At 32.2% G+C, this 17,614-nt stretch overlaps 1 protein-coding gene across 1 annotated transcript; it reads left to right on the forward strand.

The window, feature by feature from the left end:
- The first annotated feature begins 541 nt into the window (after positions 1-541).
- On the forward strand, positions 542-15,115 carry LOC130654577 (homeobox protein ARX-like). Its single transcript, XM_057457188.1, has 3 exons — positions 542-1,059; positions 10,041-10,225; positions 13,976-15,115. Exons 1-3 carry the CDS (start codon positions 735-737, stop codon positions 14,414-14,416), a joined length of 951 nt encoding a protein of 316 aa, XP_057313171.1. The 5' UTR covers positions 542-734; the 3' UTR covers positions 14,417-15,115.
- The last annotated feature ends 2,499 nt before the right edge of the window (positions 15,116-17,614 follow it).

Here is a 17,614-nt window from a genome sequence, read left to right on the forward strand (position 1 = left end):
GTCAAATTTGTGAAAAAGTCGGTATTTTTATTGAACATTCTCCCTTCCTCTGATTTTTCTTTTCCAGTTTATTTTGAAAATTATTATTGTATAGAAATTAAATCTAATTCAATTCTCATTTTAACACAAATTTTTTTTGAGGGTGATTCTCAAAGTTTTTTTTCTTGTTCATGAATAAAAAATGATGTACGTGCGTGTCAAATTAAATCAAGCTAATTATATGTTTTTCAAACATTGGGATTCTTATAAAAACGAGTAGTTATACATAAAAATGGATTAATATATATTCTTTTGAATTGAAGCTTAACCATCAGACAGACTTTACAAATAGCAAATAACATCAATTTTTTTGATCTTAATAAAAAAAAGATATGACAACTAGCTATTCTCCCTGCTAATCAAAAAACATGCCTTATTGTTGCTGTTGTTTTTGTTATGTTTGTTGTTGTTAGTATTGCTCTTGTTGTTTTGTTGTTGTTGTTTATAATATAATAAATAATATGATGCTAAGTTTACCAGATATTGATGAACATAGTGCCGTTAAACTCACATTTTAATTAGAAAAACAGTAAAAAAAACAACGGCTATCTCATTTTACCTAACAATAACATGTCAGTCATTATTAGGCAGAACAATGGCACGGTTAACTCTTGCTTGTGATGTATATATATATGTATACATATATTTATAACACACAAACTTTAATCTAATTTCTCAAGAGTTAATTGATAGACATGGAGAGGAAAGAAGCGCAATTTATATACCCTTCAAATAACAGTCTACAAGAATCAAGAAGTCACTTTGAAATAAAATCAAAGAAAACTACTGAAGAAAATGAAAGCAAATTATTGAAAATGAATTCAAGTTTGGTTAGACAATTTTCGCCCTCTTTAGCGCAAACAACAACCATAACAACAACAACAACATCATCAAGTCATCCAGTTGATGCGAGTAAACAAAATGTTTACATGAGCGGAGTATCCATATCACCAACAGCACCGGCTAAACAGGAATTTAAAACTGAATCAGAGGGCAAATCAGAAAAGACAATGTATTTAGGTAAGAACAAGAATTTTCTAATCAAAATTTTGATTTTGGTTTTTAATTTAATTTGAAGCTGTTTTTATACTCTCTCTTAATTGTATTTATTATAAGTAAACGATCATGCAAATTTGATTGATTTGCTGAATTCGAAAAATTTTAAGCTAAACTACATTAGGAGATCGTTATAAAAACACGTAGTTTTAGCGATGTTAGTTGGAAAAGATGTTTTAAAGTTTGCAATAAAGAAAACGCTAGCGGATGCTAAATACTTTAAAAAGGTGCGTAGAAAAAAATCTAATTTAAAGTTAGAAGCATTTCTGCAACAAGAAACTTTCTAGGCTGAAGTTTTTATTTTTTAAATGACGCTGGCGTTTATATTTTTAGCTTTGTTAATATAGCGCCATACCATAATCTACAGAATTTACGGAAGGCATTTTTTGAATTGCTTTTACGTAGTTCTTCATAAGTTTTTAGTGGTGTGATGATACATACTAAATTCTTGGATGAGCATTTCAACAATCTTTTTCTCAAATAGTTGTAATATGTAACTTCTTGTTGCCAGCTGGATATTCGAGACAAATTCAACTTGCTCATTAAAGGGGCTACGAAGCGTATCCATAAGCATAATCCCGCACATTCCAAAGAATGGCGTGTAATAAACGGATAATAAACAATTCCTTTTTTATGATGAATTTGCTAATTTTCTATTTTTAATTTTTTAAAAAAGAAAAATTTTCTTTCAGTATCCTTTTTGGCGGTAAAAAATGTACGATCTGTAAAATATATTAAAAATCAGTAAATTAAAAGTTTGTTTTAATGAGGGAACAAAAACAACACGAAGAGTTGTATTTGTGAGAAAAGTTCTGCGTTATTAGCTTTAAGGAGGTGATTAAAACCTCTGAATAGATTAAGTTATGTGTTGCTTTAACAGGCTTTATGTACCATTTGTTTTTATGCAAAATTTCGAAGTTTATTTTATTAGGAAGTTTGAGTAAAAAAAGCAAAGTCAGTGCTTATATGGAATAAATTATGGATATCCAATATATGTAGAGAACCTTTCTGATTTTCAGTTATATTTGGTTGCCCAAAATGATATTTAAGATGATTAAAGACTTTGGTGTAAGTCACTAATTTCGAAAACCAACAGCCGCTTTGTAGCCCCTTTAACTTCTGTCGGTCCATTTCTTAGTAATAACGTTTTTTTCAAATTTGGTTTAAAAATGTCTGATTCTTGAAAAGCCATTAAAGTCTATGCGTTTTTCATTTATGTACACATTGATAACACTAAAGTTAAATTTAAATTCCAATTAAATTAAATATAAATTCCATCCTTTAGATAAAATTATTTGTTGCAGCTAAACTGAAAATGTAAAAAATGGACCAGAGAAGTTTTGCTTCGTCAAGTCTTGTATTGGTAAATGAGACACGATGTACATCCGTTTAAATACTAAATACTTACGTTTTTAGATAAGAATTCCGTTATGAAATTGATAATAATAATATACGTCTTTAAGATTTCTTGTTGTGGAGGCTTTTAAAGGTCAAAGTGACTTTGCCGCTATGTCATCTGGGCGCATTGTTTCGCAGAATAACAATATTTGTGATATATTAGCTACAGCAATATGACAATGCAACCAGTCTTTATTATTTGGCTTTTCTAGATTTTAAACTAGATTTTAAGCAATATCTTTCTTCTTCTTTAATTCCCATTAGAAAACAGTTTCCGTTACTTATACATAGAATCTTCTTGATAAATCGAACTCTGAGGTGACCCATAAAAAATGTTCAAGCTACCATGAATTCAAGTTTTTGAGGATTTAAGTAAAAAAACAAAAGCAGTTTCAATGCGTTAAAGTTATCTGAAATGGCGGAGCAGCTTATTCCGCTTACGTATACACCCAGTTGCGGAATCTTTACTCTCTAAAACCAATTGGAATAAGGGAAAATTAGAACACGGAATTTCTATTTTATCACCAGGAATCAACACTCCTTCTGGCGCAGCTTTGTGTTTCAATTTTTAAAAAGGCTGATTTGGTAAATGGAAGTAAAGAGACAGACGAGGGATCTGATTAGGTTCCGAAACAGACTTTTTTATGTGTTTTGTAAAAGTTCTTACTGTGAAATAAAATTTGAGTTTTAAAATAATCTTTTTTTGCTTATGCGTAGGACCACAATTTACTAAGTTATTGACTAACGTTTTTTAACGCATGCGAGCCCACCTCCACATGACGACGGTGGTGGACAACCCATCCCCAAAAGACCCAACGATTACCTGCGAAATTATATAGTTGAACATCAATAACATAATATTCCTATAACTTTCAAAAGAGTTGCTTCTTTACTTTTATTGAAATTATTAACATTTCAAAAATAATAATTAAAATAATACACCTAGCCTCTGCAGTTACTATTGGCACTGTTATCAATGGAATCCTGCATGGGGGGGTCCTAGTGCATTTAAAGCTCCCATTTAAGCTACGAAAGTCGTGCGAACACAGCAATTTTCATGAAAAACAAGAATTAAAGGGCAAATCATTTAGGTACACTTGGTCATCTTCCTCGCCAGTCGTTTAACTTTTTTCTCCACAATTTAAAAATTATGTCCGCCTGTTGCTTGCCTATTTGTTGCACATCTTCGGCGCACATAATTGAATAATATCAATCCTATTCTCATACAGAACGCTAAGCATAAAGGATAGAATCAAGATAGAATCAGTCTTCATTAAACTAGCACTGGTAGTAAACGCTCTACCACTGAAATCAAGACTCCAAAAGTTCTTTACAGTCATTAGCAGAATATCTATTTGACCGAAGAATTAGTTTGAGAAATTGACTGTAAAGTCGAAAATCTTTTTACTACAGAAAATCGTGTTATGTTGTAATGTTACCATGAAAATATATTTTTTGCCATAGCCTCATTTCAAAAGAAGAAAAAAACACTGTGCAATACTTGTTCTAAAATATTTCGACCTGGCATTTTGAACAAATTATAGTCGGGGTTGGGGAGCTGAATCCACCCCCGCCCTCTCTTCATCACTTTTGATAGGGTTTTGCAAATTAACTCAAACTTGATACACTTATAGTACGTCACGAAAGAAAATTTTTTATGTCAGCACTTTTTCTGTGATGTGAATTTTTAAAATGCCACTATCTCTTTAAAATTTAAGTAAATTAGTTCTGCAACAAATTTTGGCGTTCTGTTTAAATTTTCTGATAGCCAAATAAAAGTTTTTTTAACATTTTTTCTGTTTTTACATAAATCGCTTACAAATACTAAAGATCGCCAAAAAATATCCGATTGTTCCCGATTTTCGAGTAAAATCCGAAAAACGTCAGAAAATCGGGTTAATTATGTGTCCAAACTTTACAAAATGATTCCCCTTCATGAAATAAATATGTGTTGTAAGTTTAAAGTTTTAAGGATAATGCTAACTAACATAGGTTATCATATTTTCCAGATTATAAGGATTTCATAGAAATTTAAGGGGTAGTTTTGAGTAATGATCAATATCTAAGGTTCTGAAGGCATGAAACCTAAACATTTGGCATGCAGGTGTCTACTAGATAAATATGAAAACTCATAAGTATTATGCAGCATAGCAAAAAAGATTTGTTAAAGCAAATCGGCAGGGTGGAGCTCCACACCCTCCTTCCCCTGATTAAATAGCGTTAAAACGATAGTTGAGTTGCGTATATCAGAAGTGTACGTCTGCATGAATAAAGGAGGAAAAAGTTTATCAATAAATTCTTAAGAGAAATGCATGAAAAAAAAATGCAAATGCTATGTATGACCTTAATCAAAACCTGGTTATAGAAGTCTCAGAAAACCATGTTATCTGTTTTGTTCTAAAGTTAAAGTTTGCATGAAAAGTTTATTAACTGACAGTTCAAAAGACAACCGTTATGGTCGAGATCCTCAAACCATTATTCAGAATAAGACTTTGTAGTTTAAAATGAAGAGAGGTTCCAGCGAAACAGGATAAGGAAGGATATACAAGCAACCGTATTCTGGGCTTCTAAATAAGTTTTTTTTTATATTAGTATGGAACCTAAATGAGGTTTGGACTATAAATGGCCACGTTGAAATCTAAGAAACCCTGGGTGGATGATCTGCAAGATATTTCTTAACGCTATATATTTACGTTTTTGTTCGTTATGCACTCTCAGCATCACCTGCCATCTAAAAGCTTACACCTGAAACTCAAATTTGTAATTACGAGACCTGCAGTCTACGTAAAAACAAAGGCGATTTTTAACGTCGCGTCGTGAAAGTTACCACCGACAACGGCCGACACATTGTTTTCATTTCCGCTTTTATTCCACCTGGCAGTTTTCAATGTAGTACAGGTCATAAACAAGTTCGTCTTCCTTTAATTAAGTCATTGAATTAAAACATGTCTCGACGATAAACATGTCCAATCACCCGTGTCGATATTACGAAAAAACAGTTCATATTCGTCTTTTTCTTGTTCAGAATTAATAATAAAAACGATAGAATTATCTCAACCTTGGAATAAATAACAAAAATGTTTCAACTGTGCATACTTTGAGGAATAATGAACTTTCTGTTTTATTGGTCAAAAAAACTTATTGTGTAAATGTTCCTATTGTTTCCTTATCACCATTTTCTATTATTGAGAGAACAATCATCATTCGACCCTTTATTATTTGTCTAGACACTTCCTTGGCACGCAATCCGATTTCTCGAAATACTTTCGAAATTTTAATGAGTTACCAGCGAAATATTTTGTATTTTAATTTGATATTGTGATGTAAAATTTGACTGCGTTAGTTCCTCTTAAACTGGATGAAACATGGCGTCATTGCACAATTTTCAAAATGCAACTGATTTATAAACATTCTTTAAGATTATAATTACTAAGGTAGACAAAATAGGGCTACATTTGAGGTGATAATGATATTACCTGTTAGGACATGATACAGATCTTGAAATCAAACTACTTTTATGAGTAAGTATATATTCCCTAGCTATTTTTCATCATAAATATTATTGACCAAAATTAGAAGCTTTCAAATAATCAAAATCTAAAGAAAAACATAATACTATTATATCGTATACTCTATATCATTATCTATCACCTATGACCTTCCAAGGATATTATTAGTGCATCATAAGATAAGTTTATGGAGAGAAATGGAACATATACGTTAAGCCTAGAGGGTAGCACAACAGAAACCTAATACAAAGGAGTCTTTTTGCCACGATGACGAATTTGTTTGCAAAATAAGGATTTCGTTAAAATCTTGAGAGCAGTTCAGAGGCATACTGTCAAAACACTGTAGTACGTAGCTTATCAATGATTTTGACCGGTACTTTGATCAAACATTTGGTTGCAAAGAAACGGAACAGTAAATGGGAAACTATTTAAAATGTTAGCTTTTTCTTTTTTCTTTTAAAGTATATTTCTTTGTTTATTTTGTTCGTCGCTCTTTGTATCCACAATAAATGAATTGATTAATATTTTAACTGATCACAAGAATGGTTATATTACATGTTGCATATAAAAATGTTTTTTTTTCTGTGAAAGAATAAAAGAAAATCAATACTTTTTTCAATTGACATTTTGAAATTTTCTTTTCTATTCGCAAAAATATTTTTTTTTTTTGTTATTCTGACGAAATACAAAGAAACGATGGTTTTTTTCATCAAAAACAACAACAACAACACAACCAAAACATTTCGCTTATTTCTATTTTAAATCTAAAAAGCCCATACACATATATATGTTTGTATTATATATCTGAAAAATAGGGGGCCAGTTCATAAACAGCCAGGAAAGTATTTTAGTATTATCTATCAAACAACTGGTGTAGGAAGTCACGAAGTCCGCTTGTAGCTAATCACTTAGAAGATCTCTATTAACGTATTTTTCCCGATATGACTCTTTTGACTCATAGTATTAGTGAAGATAACAAATTTGCATCGTTGAAACAAGAACACATGGATCAAGGTATCAACATTTTGCATTTTTATCAATTCTTATCAGATTATTTATTTTTTTGCTTCTTATTTTTTTAATTTTACTTTTACTTGTTCATTTATTTATTTTATTAACTTATTTACTGTAGAGTTTATTAAGTTATTATTTTATGTAAAAGTGTATATAGCTTCCTTCTTTAAAGGCAAATCAACGGAAACAATAGCATCGATCGAATCAATCTCGATTGACAAAAAGTTGAATGTAATCCTACATTGATATCGTTTGATTTGAGCAACGTCTGAGTGGAAATTCGCGTTTATACTTTATCTTATATCAAAATGAAGTATTTGAAATCAGAAAAAAGCAATAATTTTAAAATTATTGTTTATTTTGTTGGGAGTTAGGTTAAAAACATTAAAATGGTCTGCGCATTAATGCTAAGTTTAAATCAACCCATTATCGCAAAATGGTCATTTTTATACTTAGAAACCGACAAGGTCTGTAAAATCCCCTCTCACTTTATCATTTTTAGAGCTTTGGAAATTGTCAGTGGAATAGGCTGTTTCAGATCCGGATTTTGGACAATTTTCTAGAAAGTAGGCAGAGTTGAAAAAAAAGTTAGAGGAAAATGAGCTGAATAGCAAGTTCTGTCACCTGCGTACGGCCCTTTATATTACCATTCTGAAAAAGAGGAAATCTATAACCGCTGTTTCTGCCCGAATTGCTAAAACATAGCTATACAAAAGCCGTTATGTAATATCCTGAGATTTTTCACCCAAGTGGGCGGTTGCAATCTGTTTGCAACTTAGGTTGTGTTTCTTTGTTTCAGTTTCAATTTTTCTATTACATTTTTTTTCATTTTGTCATATTTTACATCACTTCCTTTTTACTCATTATATCCGTTTTGTTAAAGTCGTTGTTGTTGTTGTCGCAATCAAAACATGCAGGTGATTTATTTAATTAATGAAACAATTTTGATTCCTTTTGATGTTATTGAAATAAATTCTTTTTTATTTTCCTGTACATACAAACTAGAGCTATGTGCCCAAAACAATAAATGTATTTTATCGGAAAACAAATCTGAAATTTGAAAAACAAAACAAAAAAAGTAACATGTTTTTAAGTTACTAAGAAAAAACATGCCGAAAAGAAAAATCGCCAGAAAGCAGTCAGAATATTTTATTTATTCCCAACGACCCAGTTACTATAATTTTATGCAAAATCCTCTTTTCTATCCAAACTTGAAGAAATTTCCTTAAACAAAAACAGTTGATGATCAAATACTTTTTTCCGTGACCGAAGTTTTGTTTTTCAGCTCAGACATAATCATATTGTGTGGTCGTTCTGTGGTCTACGAAAACAATTTTTTTTAATTAAATAAAAGATCTGTTTTTAAAACTCTCTATTTTATCAGGTTGTACACTACGGGTACAAGTGCATGGACCTATATAAGTTAATAGTTGTTCCAAGCGAGGATTAGGACTTCATTGATGTAGATCTCCAACTGATTAATCCACTTTAGGAATATGTATTTATTCCGCCATTTTTTTTATTTACTCAAAGAGGCATTTTATAGTTTTGCTTAAACAAGTAAACAAAAAAATTAATAAAAATAATGACTTAATTTGTTGTTGAAAAGATATAGGCAACTTTTTTATTATCTCATCAAAACAAAGTAATTAGGAGGTGTACGTAGAAAATTAGATTTTAATGACATGTTTTTGATTTCTCTTTAATATGCTCAAATTGACAGTTCATTTTCGCTTATGTCAATTATAGGGGTTAGTAACCGGTCAAGTTGAGAAGTTAAATGGTGAATTACCTTGTGTTTTGTTTATATTTTTTATGTAAAAAAGAATTCTGCTGCTTTAAAATACAATTTTTCTTCTTTTCTAAGTTTCCTGAAAATAAAATAATGTTCCTTTTCTTAACCCTTAAATAACAATTACCTTCTCAAAACATGGGCTGAGATTGTTAACTGAGGACAAAACTGTTTTATATTGGGTATCGTTGGGTATCCCAATTTATCTTTTTTTAACGCTTTAAATGATGACCTAGTCCACAGGTATTACAGCAGGCCAACCGCGTGACTGCCTTTTCCCAATTTTGTGCGGATATTTACAGACAAAATTGGGCAATTAGAAGTTAAAAGGTATTTTTCCCAATTTGTGAATTTTAATTTGACAAAATAATTCATTTCAGTAGACTATTAAGCTAGATTTCATTTCCAATTCGTGAACTAATCACGATGTTTTTACATAGTTTCAAAGACGTCATTTCGTTTTTATCACAAAACCAATCTTACAGCGCAATTTCAATTGGCATGAGAACTCTACGCATAAAAAAGAACACTTCTTTATCAGTATCGTGTCTTTTTAGCAGAATTAATTAACCATGGTTCTAAGTAATTAAAATTGAAAATAGCTAATAACATGGAAACATGCTTGCTTGATTTTTATTGAGAGATCTAAATGATGATACATTTGTAAAACGTTGTATGCATCCCTAAACAATGACACCTATTAATTTTACGACATTGTTAATACTTTACAGAATGGTAAACAGAGCAAGACACATCAACCCCCATGAATTGTTTGTACAGAAACAATGATATTGTTTGATTTTTAATTAAAATAACAGCGTGAGTGGTCAGCAGTACTGTAGTTGTTATAATATAAAAATTACAGGGGTTTTAGAAAATAAAGCTTGGATAACAGAGACAACAATACCTCTAATTTGTATCGTTAAGAAAAAACAGCGTGTCTCAAGACCCATTCAGTACATTGCATTTAATTAAATGATTACGGATACGTTTAATATTCAACAGCGAATAAAAACACGTTCCAGGATAACATTAACACAAAAATAAAAAAAATACCGAGACAAAATTATAAAGATGGGAGAACAAAATGATCAAGAAGAAATAGGTCTGATATTATTTTAAATCAGAGATAGATTTATAATGTGATGATTCTAATGATAGAAGTGTCAAAAAGCTAGCCTTTAATTTCATTAGGAAGTGACTTGATTTAATTACCGTTGTTTGTATTTTAGAATCATATCAAGCATCTCAAAGGTATAATAGCAATGGAAAACGCAAACAGAGAAGATACAGGACGACTTTTACTCAGTTCCAACTTGACGAGTTGGAAAGGGCTTTCGATAAAACGCATTACCCTGATGTTTTCATGAGAGAAGAGTTGGCTATGAGGATAAGTCTTACTGAAGCTAGAGTCCAGGTTTGTACTTTTTTACATTATATTGACCAAACATTTGTTCGGTTTGATAGGTATTTGATAGAAATCACAAAAATTTAAACATCCTTTGAATTCGAATTGGCTACTCAAAGGTTTTTTATTTTTATTGAAGCGCGTTTATAGCTACACTTCCAATGTTTTATCTTAAGCTAGTGTTCTTTCGTCAGTTAAATCGTATATTATTTCAAATGTGATCAATGAGACAATCCTTAGGAGATGCGCTATCAAATTGAATTTCCAAACCTGTCCTCCTTAAAAGAGTTCAATAGCATATATCTGAAATCCCAAGAACCAAAATTTGTGCTTACTTATCCATCTCAAATATTTCATTTTTCCTAACTTTTTGGGGTTTTTTAATCCTTTAATTGAGAAATAAAAAATATTTCTTGTTGGACAAAATTCTAATTGAACAAAATGGCGAATACTGATAAGAATTTTTGTTAATCAAGTTTCATATGATAAGATATGCAGCCATCCTGTTTTGTTTAAAACAGACTTTACTTACTAGAGCCAGTTGTTTTTTGCAGTAAAATAAAAACCAAAATTCCTTATTTAGAGACTTTTGTACTCAAAGCAGAATTTAAAACGATAGTTTGATACAAATGTGATCAGATGTTTTGCGAGCATGCGCTGTGATAGGTGGCAAAAATAAGTTTTGCAAACAGTATTTTTAGGCTAAGGTTAAAAAGAGAGAAATTAAGATAGATGCATTTGTAGGCGAGAAGATGCATTGAAAAAACAACAAAACAAGAAAATTAGTGTTGAGAGAAAACATTGAACGAGAGAACGCAAACAAACAAACAACTTCGAAACAGTTGATATCAAAATTTTAGATACACGGAAAATAAATCGAAATTTGTGTTCAAATAACTAAAAAACTGTCGCTACCAATTATTCACTTTTCCTATATTTGTAAAGTGGATTTCTTTTAAAAATTCATTATAAGGAGAAAGGCTGCTTTAACAATTTTCTTAATTATACCAAACTAAACTAAATGTAAATCTCAAAATAAGGTTCTAGGTATCTAACTAGACTTATCTATCTGTTTTTCCGCATAATATTTGGCGTGAAATATCCATATTGTCAGCTTTTTTGGAAATGTTTACAAATACATTACTCATAGCCTAATTTTTTTGTTTTCGCAAATCGGTTTCTCAATTAAGGGATTAGATTGTTTTCGAAAGTGGTGATGAAGCAGGCAGTTTCTTGAATGCCTTCACGAAAGACACAATAGCACATCCTTCTCAAATTTGTTTAATTGTGTATGCTTTAAAAAATAATGTGAATTTTTGATGACGAAAAAACTGGTGGCGAGACGACAGAGTAAAAAAAAATACCATATTCTTATGCAACCTTTATGATTCTGAAAACTTAAACTTATTCCTAAATATTTTCTCACATATTCTTAAGCAGCGCTAATCTCATGGGATTAAAAAAGAAGGAATCAGAGCCGTAACCATATACCCACAATAAAAAAGTCAAGATTGTGAATTTATGGACCTTCTTTCGTATGATGTACGTTGGGGCCTTCATAGTTTATTTTTTAAACCATCCAGATTTGTTACAATGTTAAATGTTAATTCTGTAGTCGTAAAATTTTACGACTACAGAATTACAGTTCTTTCAAAAAAAACGAAAATATACCATTAAATTGCGTATGAAGTAATCAAACTTAGACTCGTGTGTACCTTTCTTGTCTTTGTTTTTTTTGAGGAGGAAGAAGGGGCTGTACCCTAGGTCTATGGAAATAAGTCACACCCTGATCATTCACGTACCATTAGCCAATTTAAGTTAACACAGTGGAATGTTAAAGCATATGAATTAGCGATAGAGACTAAAGGCAATCATTTTAAATCGTTTAAGTCAGTTCGAGTTATTATTTATTTTAATTGATTTTTAAGTTTCACTAGTTTCATGTTATATCGATAGATTTCCAAAAACCGCATAGACGCCAAGGATCATATGGAAAAACAAAAAGATAAATGAATTCGTTTATTGGATAAAAAAGTTTCGAAAGTAAAATTAAAATCTCTCTTCTGTTTATTGCTCACATCAAATCACATTAGTCATTTTCAAAGTTAATGATGTCAATTAATTCTGTCAAAACATCAGATTACGCATATAATTGAAAATGTCATGAAAAGTTATGAATGCATTTTTGTCTCAAATATTTCATAATAAAAATTGGCGCTAAATTATTTCGCTACACACACGTGGTAAAATTTGTTTTTGTAACCATTCTCAGACGGGAATATATCTTATACATGATTCCATGCGGAATAAATGCTCCAACCCACTTTATAAGCAATCAAACTTTCAAAGAGATAAGGAACAAGATAGCAGAAACATGGCAACATTTCGTTGTCAATAGTATGCACACGAACAGTATGTTTTAAATGGTAATAAATTCACGAAGCTATTACAATGTGGTTTCAGATATGAACTAAACACAAAAGCTATGTCAAATTCAAGCACCTTATCGCTCTTCTTGCTCCGCCCCTAATTTAAAACAGACTTTTGCTACGTGGCTCCATAGGCGTGTTTCTTAGGGGCGTTTTCAGGGGGCGTTCCCTTGGGGTGCTTTTTTTGTTTATAGTCAATCTCCCTGTGCTATCCCCATTTACACAGAGTGCAAAAAATTAACGACATTAACCCTGATAGCGGAGGGTAAACATTCTTTAATTTAAATAATAATAGATTTGAAAAAACACCGTTTTAAAAAATTATTTTTCCTGCAAAGTAAATAAATATCTATCTAATCTATCTTATATGTCCGAGGTCATATTTTAGTACTTCTATGGTTATTTCAAACCGAACACATCCATATTGCTTGCTTATGTCCTACATTTTCTTCTTTTTAAACTGCACGATTCAATGGAATCGTGCAGTTTCAGTTATTCTAGCAGTTACAGTTCCTAAAAGCGCTAGTACCAAGTTTTATCGCATAAGAGGTCTCTTTCGTTATGTTTGGGTAGTGGGTCCATTTAACCATTCCTTCCCTTTTCTCCGTCTCCAGCTTTTCAGAGACACCAAAATGACTAGCCTAAATAGGCTGAAACACTGGTAAATAAAAATTCAATAAGGATGCACTAAATATGTGATTGTGAACTACAGTTTGTCAAATGAGATTGATTGACGAATCAAGTTACGTCATTGCATGCAGGAGTAGAATTAGGTGCCTCCTTACTGCTTTTATCAACTGGTATTACCACTATTATCAACCATACATCTGAAATCCTTAAGATTAAAATATTCTCGTCGTAAGACGAAACAAGGCAATTCCGAATGGAGACAATCTTTAAGTACATCTTTGTAATGCTTATAAAAGCTTTTTCGCAAATCAGGCAGGATATTCAAATCGGCATTATTTGAAGTCTTACCGAAATGATTGCAATCTGTAGCAGCGACTCCTTTATCTTATTTCAGAAAATTAGGGCTGTTATTAAGGGATATTCAATAATCTAAGCAACGCATGTCATGATTGAAAATCATTTGTCAAAATACGTTTAGCTAATTACACGAGTGGCATCGTCGTTAAAGAGCAACGTTAATTGAACGTTTTCATGGTGATAGTGAAGTTTTATTAAAATAGATGAAAATCCGCTTTAATCGTACGGATTGAACTTTTATCTTAACAAATTTGTTCTGTTGCATCATTGCTTATAAAAAACTTGACTTACATGTCAAATGTTCCAGCAATCCGTTAACTGTGTCAATAATTGTACCTTATAGGTGTGGTTCCAAAACAGAAGAGCCAAGTGGAGAAAACGTGAAAAAAATATCCAAAATTCATTTCATCCTAACCCGCAAAGTAACAGTATAAACTGCGACGTCACAAGTCCATTTCATTCTATCCAATCAAACACAAAACTAACGCAGCAACGACCACCTTTAGCGGGTCACATACCTGCTTTATCACATCACAGTCCGTATCAACAATGGACACAATATTACTCTCAAACAAACTCACCGTATCCTCAATATCCTGATTATCAAACCTCAGGGCAAATGCCTGGCTATCCACGTCCCCCAGGGTATCCTTACCACGCACCGCCCAATGTGTCTCGGATGTCAGTTTCGTCTGACGAACTGCAGACAGAGACTCCGTATGCTGCTGGACAGTCGTCATTCACTAATCTAAAAACACCAGGAGGTCAATTAATTTACGCTTAACGACATCGCAGTAGGATCTCTAGAAACAGACCGAAAATCTGCTTTTGACATATCACGTGGTATGATATAGTGAAAGAAATATAAAAGTAGTATTAAATGACAATAAAAAAATGCCACTGAGAATATTAGTTAGTCAAAGTGAAGATATTACGTTCCAAAAACGTTTACTTTTAGCAACATATTTTTAAAAATAAACCTTTTTTGTTGTTGTTTACGTAGCTATATGTGAAGTAGTTACACATTACAACTCATTTTTTTTAAAAATAAAGAAAAAGAATTAGCTGGCTTATGGAGTAAAATACTGTTCATGTGGATCTGATGAGGGCCCATAATTGGATCTTTTCGTCTATTTGTTCGCGAGACTCCATACTCGGCATTGCTTTTAAATACTAGTTGCGCAGAATTCATGAAAGGCTAGGGCGATACCTAGGGCGAAAATAATATATATCCTTCTAATTCGGAATATTTATCTTTCTTACGCATAACAAAATCTCTTGTGTACACTTCACAGACAATAGTTGGAGTATAGTTTTATTTGTTCAGTTGTTCCTGCATATATATTGTTAAGTTTTCAGCAGGGTATGTATGTAAGATATCATATAGAATGTGAATATAAAACGTTTTTTATAGTTTTTAGTTTTCGTTAATATTGTATCTAGTATATGAAATACATTTTTATTTGAAGGAAAAGATATCTGACACCTTATCTTCTCTATAATAATAACCGTTGTCTGTCTGTCTGTCGGCGAAAACTGAGTCCATGATAAACCACGCATAAACCACATCTTTAAGCTACAAATAACAACGGGATGTATTTTTATCGACATAGCAACGACTATCCGATTTTTTCATATTTCTCCAACGTAAACATAAACTCTTCGATTAATCATAGTTCTTAAAATGAAAGACCGTTTTATTGACAACAGGCTTTTGTTTTCTCACCGGAAAATCCTGCTACTTTTAGGTATTTCCCCCTGGAGTAGCCTTGTTGGTTCCTAAGACAATTACAAACTCGATCACGATTGGACTTAACAATCGCCTGATTCAAAGTCGGTGCCTTATTCATTAGGCCATGTGATCGTATCAAGATATGCGTCGTGTTGTGTTTCCTTGCGTGGAGCAGGTTGGTACAAAACTCTTCTTTGCGGTAGGCATAACCGTATTTTGTCTGTTTTTTCGCAAGAAAAACGTCGTGCTACGGAAACACGAAATGCGATACATAAAGGACTGACAAAGCCGTGGATTTATCTAAGGGCTACCAACTAGTCTCTTAATAACAGCAGTGTTCTGTGTGTTCAAAACGGTTGCGCAAAGCTTATAAGAAATTCCCCCGATTTTTACGGACTTTGTTTTGTTTTCACGTAGCTTAATTTCGGATTACGGCAGAACCCGGTTTTTTTAGTTGGAATTGTAACTATCTAACTCGCTCTTTGGCTACAAGTAGCTGCAACAAAATTCTTAATAAATAATTCTTATGCTAAATGCAGTTAGTTAGCTACACCTTTTAAAGTTTCTGAGTGTTTATTTAAGCTGGAAGAGGTAACAACGCACTGTTTTCTGTGTTTTTATTTTAACTCAAGTTGCGATTAAGTTTTTTTAAGGGTATTATGCCTACATGGATGTGCAACATGGTTTACCTGTACTAAGCGCTTAACCTGGATTAACGGCGGACTAACGAATAAGTGAAGCGGGATTTCCTGCAAGTCATTGCTGGAAAAGGAGTTTCGTGACGATTCTGCACGGAACCATTCTAGGAGCACGCACCGACGTTGCGCATTAGTGTTTAGGGCAAGTCCGTCAGGACGAAAGGCTCTCGGATGAGTCGAAGCTGTGTTTTTTTGATAGCGCATCCGGCAGCGACTTCGCTGTGCAATGGCCTGAAAATTTAGTGAACATCAAAAGTACTGTATCAAAAATATATTTAAATTTTAACAGGAAATTTGTACCTTTTAATAATTATTTGTACTCACAGATCAGGCGTACGATGCAATAAGTAAAATGTTCGACGTACGAAAAAAAGCCAACGTATCTACAAAAAGTTGTCGAAATAATATTACTGTGAGACTTTCTCTAAAGATAATTATTTTCTTGACAGCTAATAGGCAACATTGGTGTGTTGTAAATGTTAAAAAAGGAACTAATTAATAGTTCACAGTGTCTTTTCTGTGTTACATGGCAGCGAAAACACGACAGAGTTAAACTTTGGCATAGATTTTTTAGAGACAAGGTTACGCGGAAGATTATCGAGGCAATGTAATCATCTTCAAGTTTCGAGCACTAATGAAGGAGATGGTGATTTAAGTTATGCTGGATAGGAATCTAAAAAGACAAAAGGATCCATTTACATTTGAATCTCCGCTATAGATCAGAACAGAATAAGAATTTCACATAAGATAATTGCTTGAAAGTTTAAAAAATTGTGTTTTCTCGATTTTTATTTTGTTTTATAGGAATGTATACTAACATCTGATGAGCTGTAATTTCTCATTGTTAAAACTGTAGAGTTTGATAGAGTTATAATAACAGTACTTTTTGATCCAGCATGTAATCTGGGGAACTTAAACATTAATTTACCTAACATAAGCACCAGCTTTTTAAACCAGAACAATGTGTGGCAAAGCTTGGAAATTGTGAAAGATATTTTGTGCAGAGTTTAATGTCACCCACTAACCAGAGGAGCTTTTTTATGTTGCTATAAACTTAAAAAAAACTAGTGAAAGAAGGGAAACTCGGGATGCTATTATGACCATTTATTTTAGGATAAGATGGGGCACCATTCTATAGGATTTCAATCAACGTCGGATAATGAAAGTAATACACAGAACACCAACCTCTAACAGAGTAATACTTATTCTTACCCAGTCTCTATAGATGTGTCTTAAATAATAAGAGACAATAAAAAGCATTAAATTGTATAAAATGTAGTCTAAAAATTCTGCGTGGTTTTTCATGCAGTTACACGGAACAATTACAGACTTATATTTTAATTTAAAACTCGGACAAATTAATACTTCGCAAAATAGAAAATGTTTTCGTCCTGTTTTCATATGCCGAATATTTTTTATTTTTATACTAGCCGCTGTTACGAAAAGTTCTTATTTGAATAATAATTTACCGGTAGGGGGTGTTAATAAAATATACTCTATTAACCATCTTGATATACCTGAACTCAAGCGCTCAGCCAGGTTCGCCTCCAGA

This window comes from Hydractinia symbiolongicarpus, chromosome 8 (genome assembly GCF_029227915.1).
Source record: "Hydractinia symbiolongicarpus strain clone_291-10 chromosome 8, HSymV2.1, whole genome shotgun sequence".
Classification (NCBI taxonomy): domain Eukaryota; kingdom Metazoa; phylum Cnidaria; class Hydrozoa; order Anthoathecata; family Hydractiniidae; genus Hydractinia; species Hydractinia symbiolongicarpus.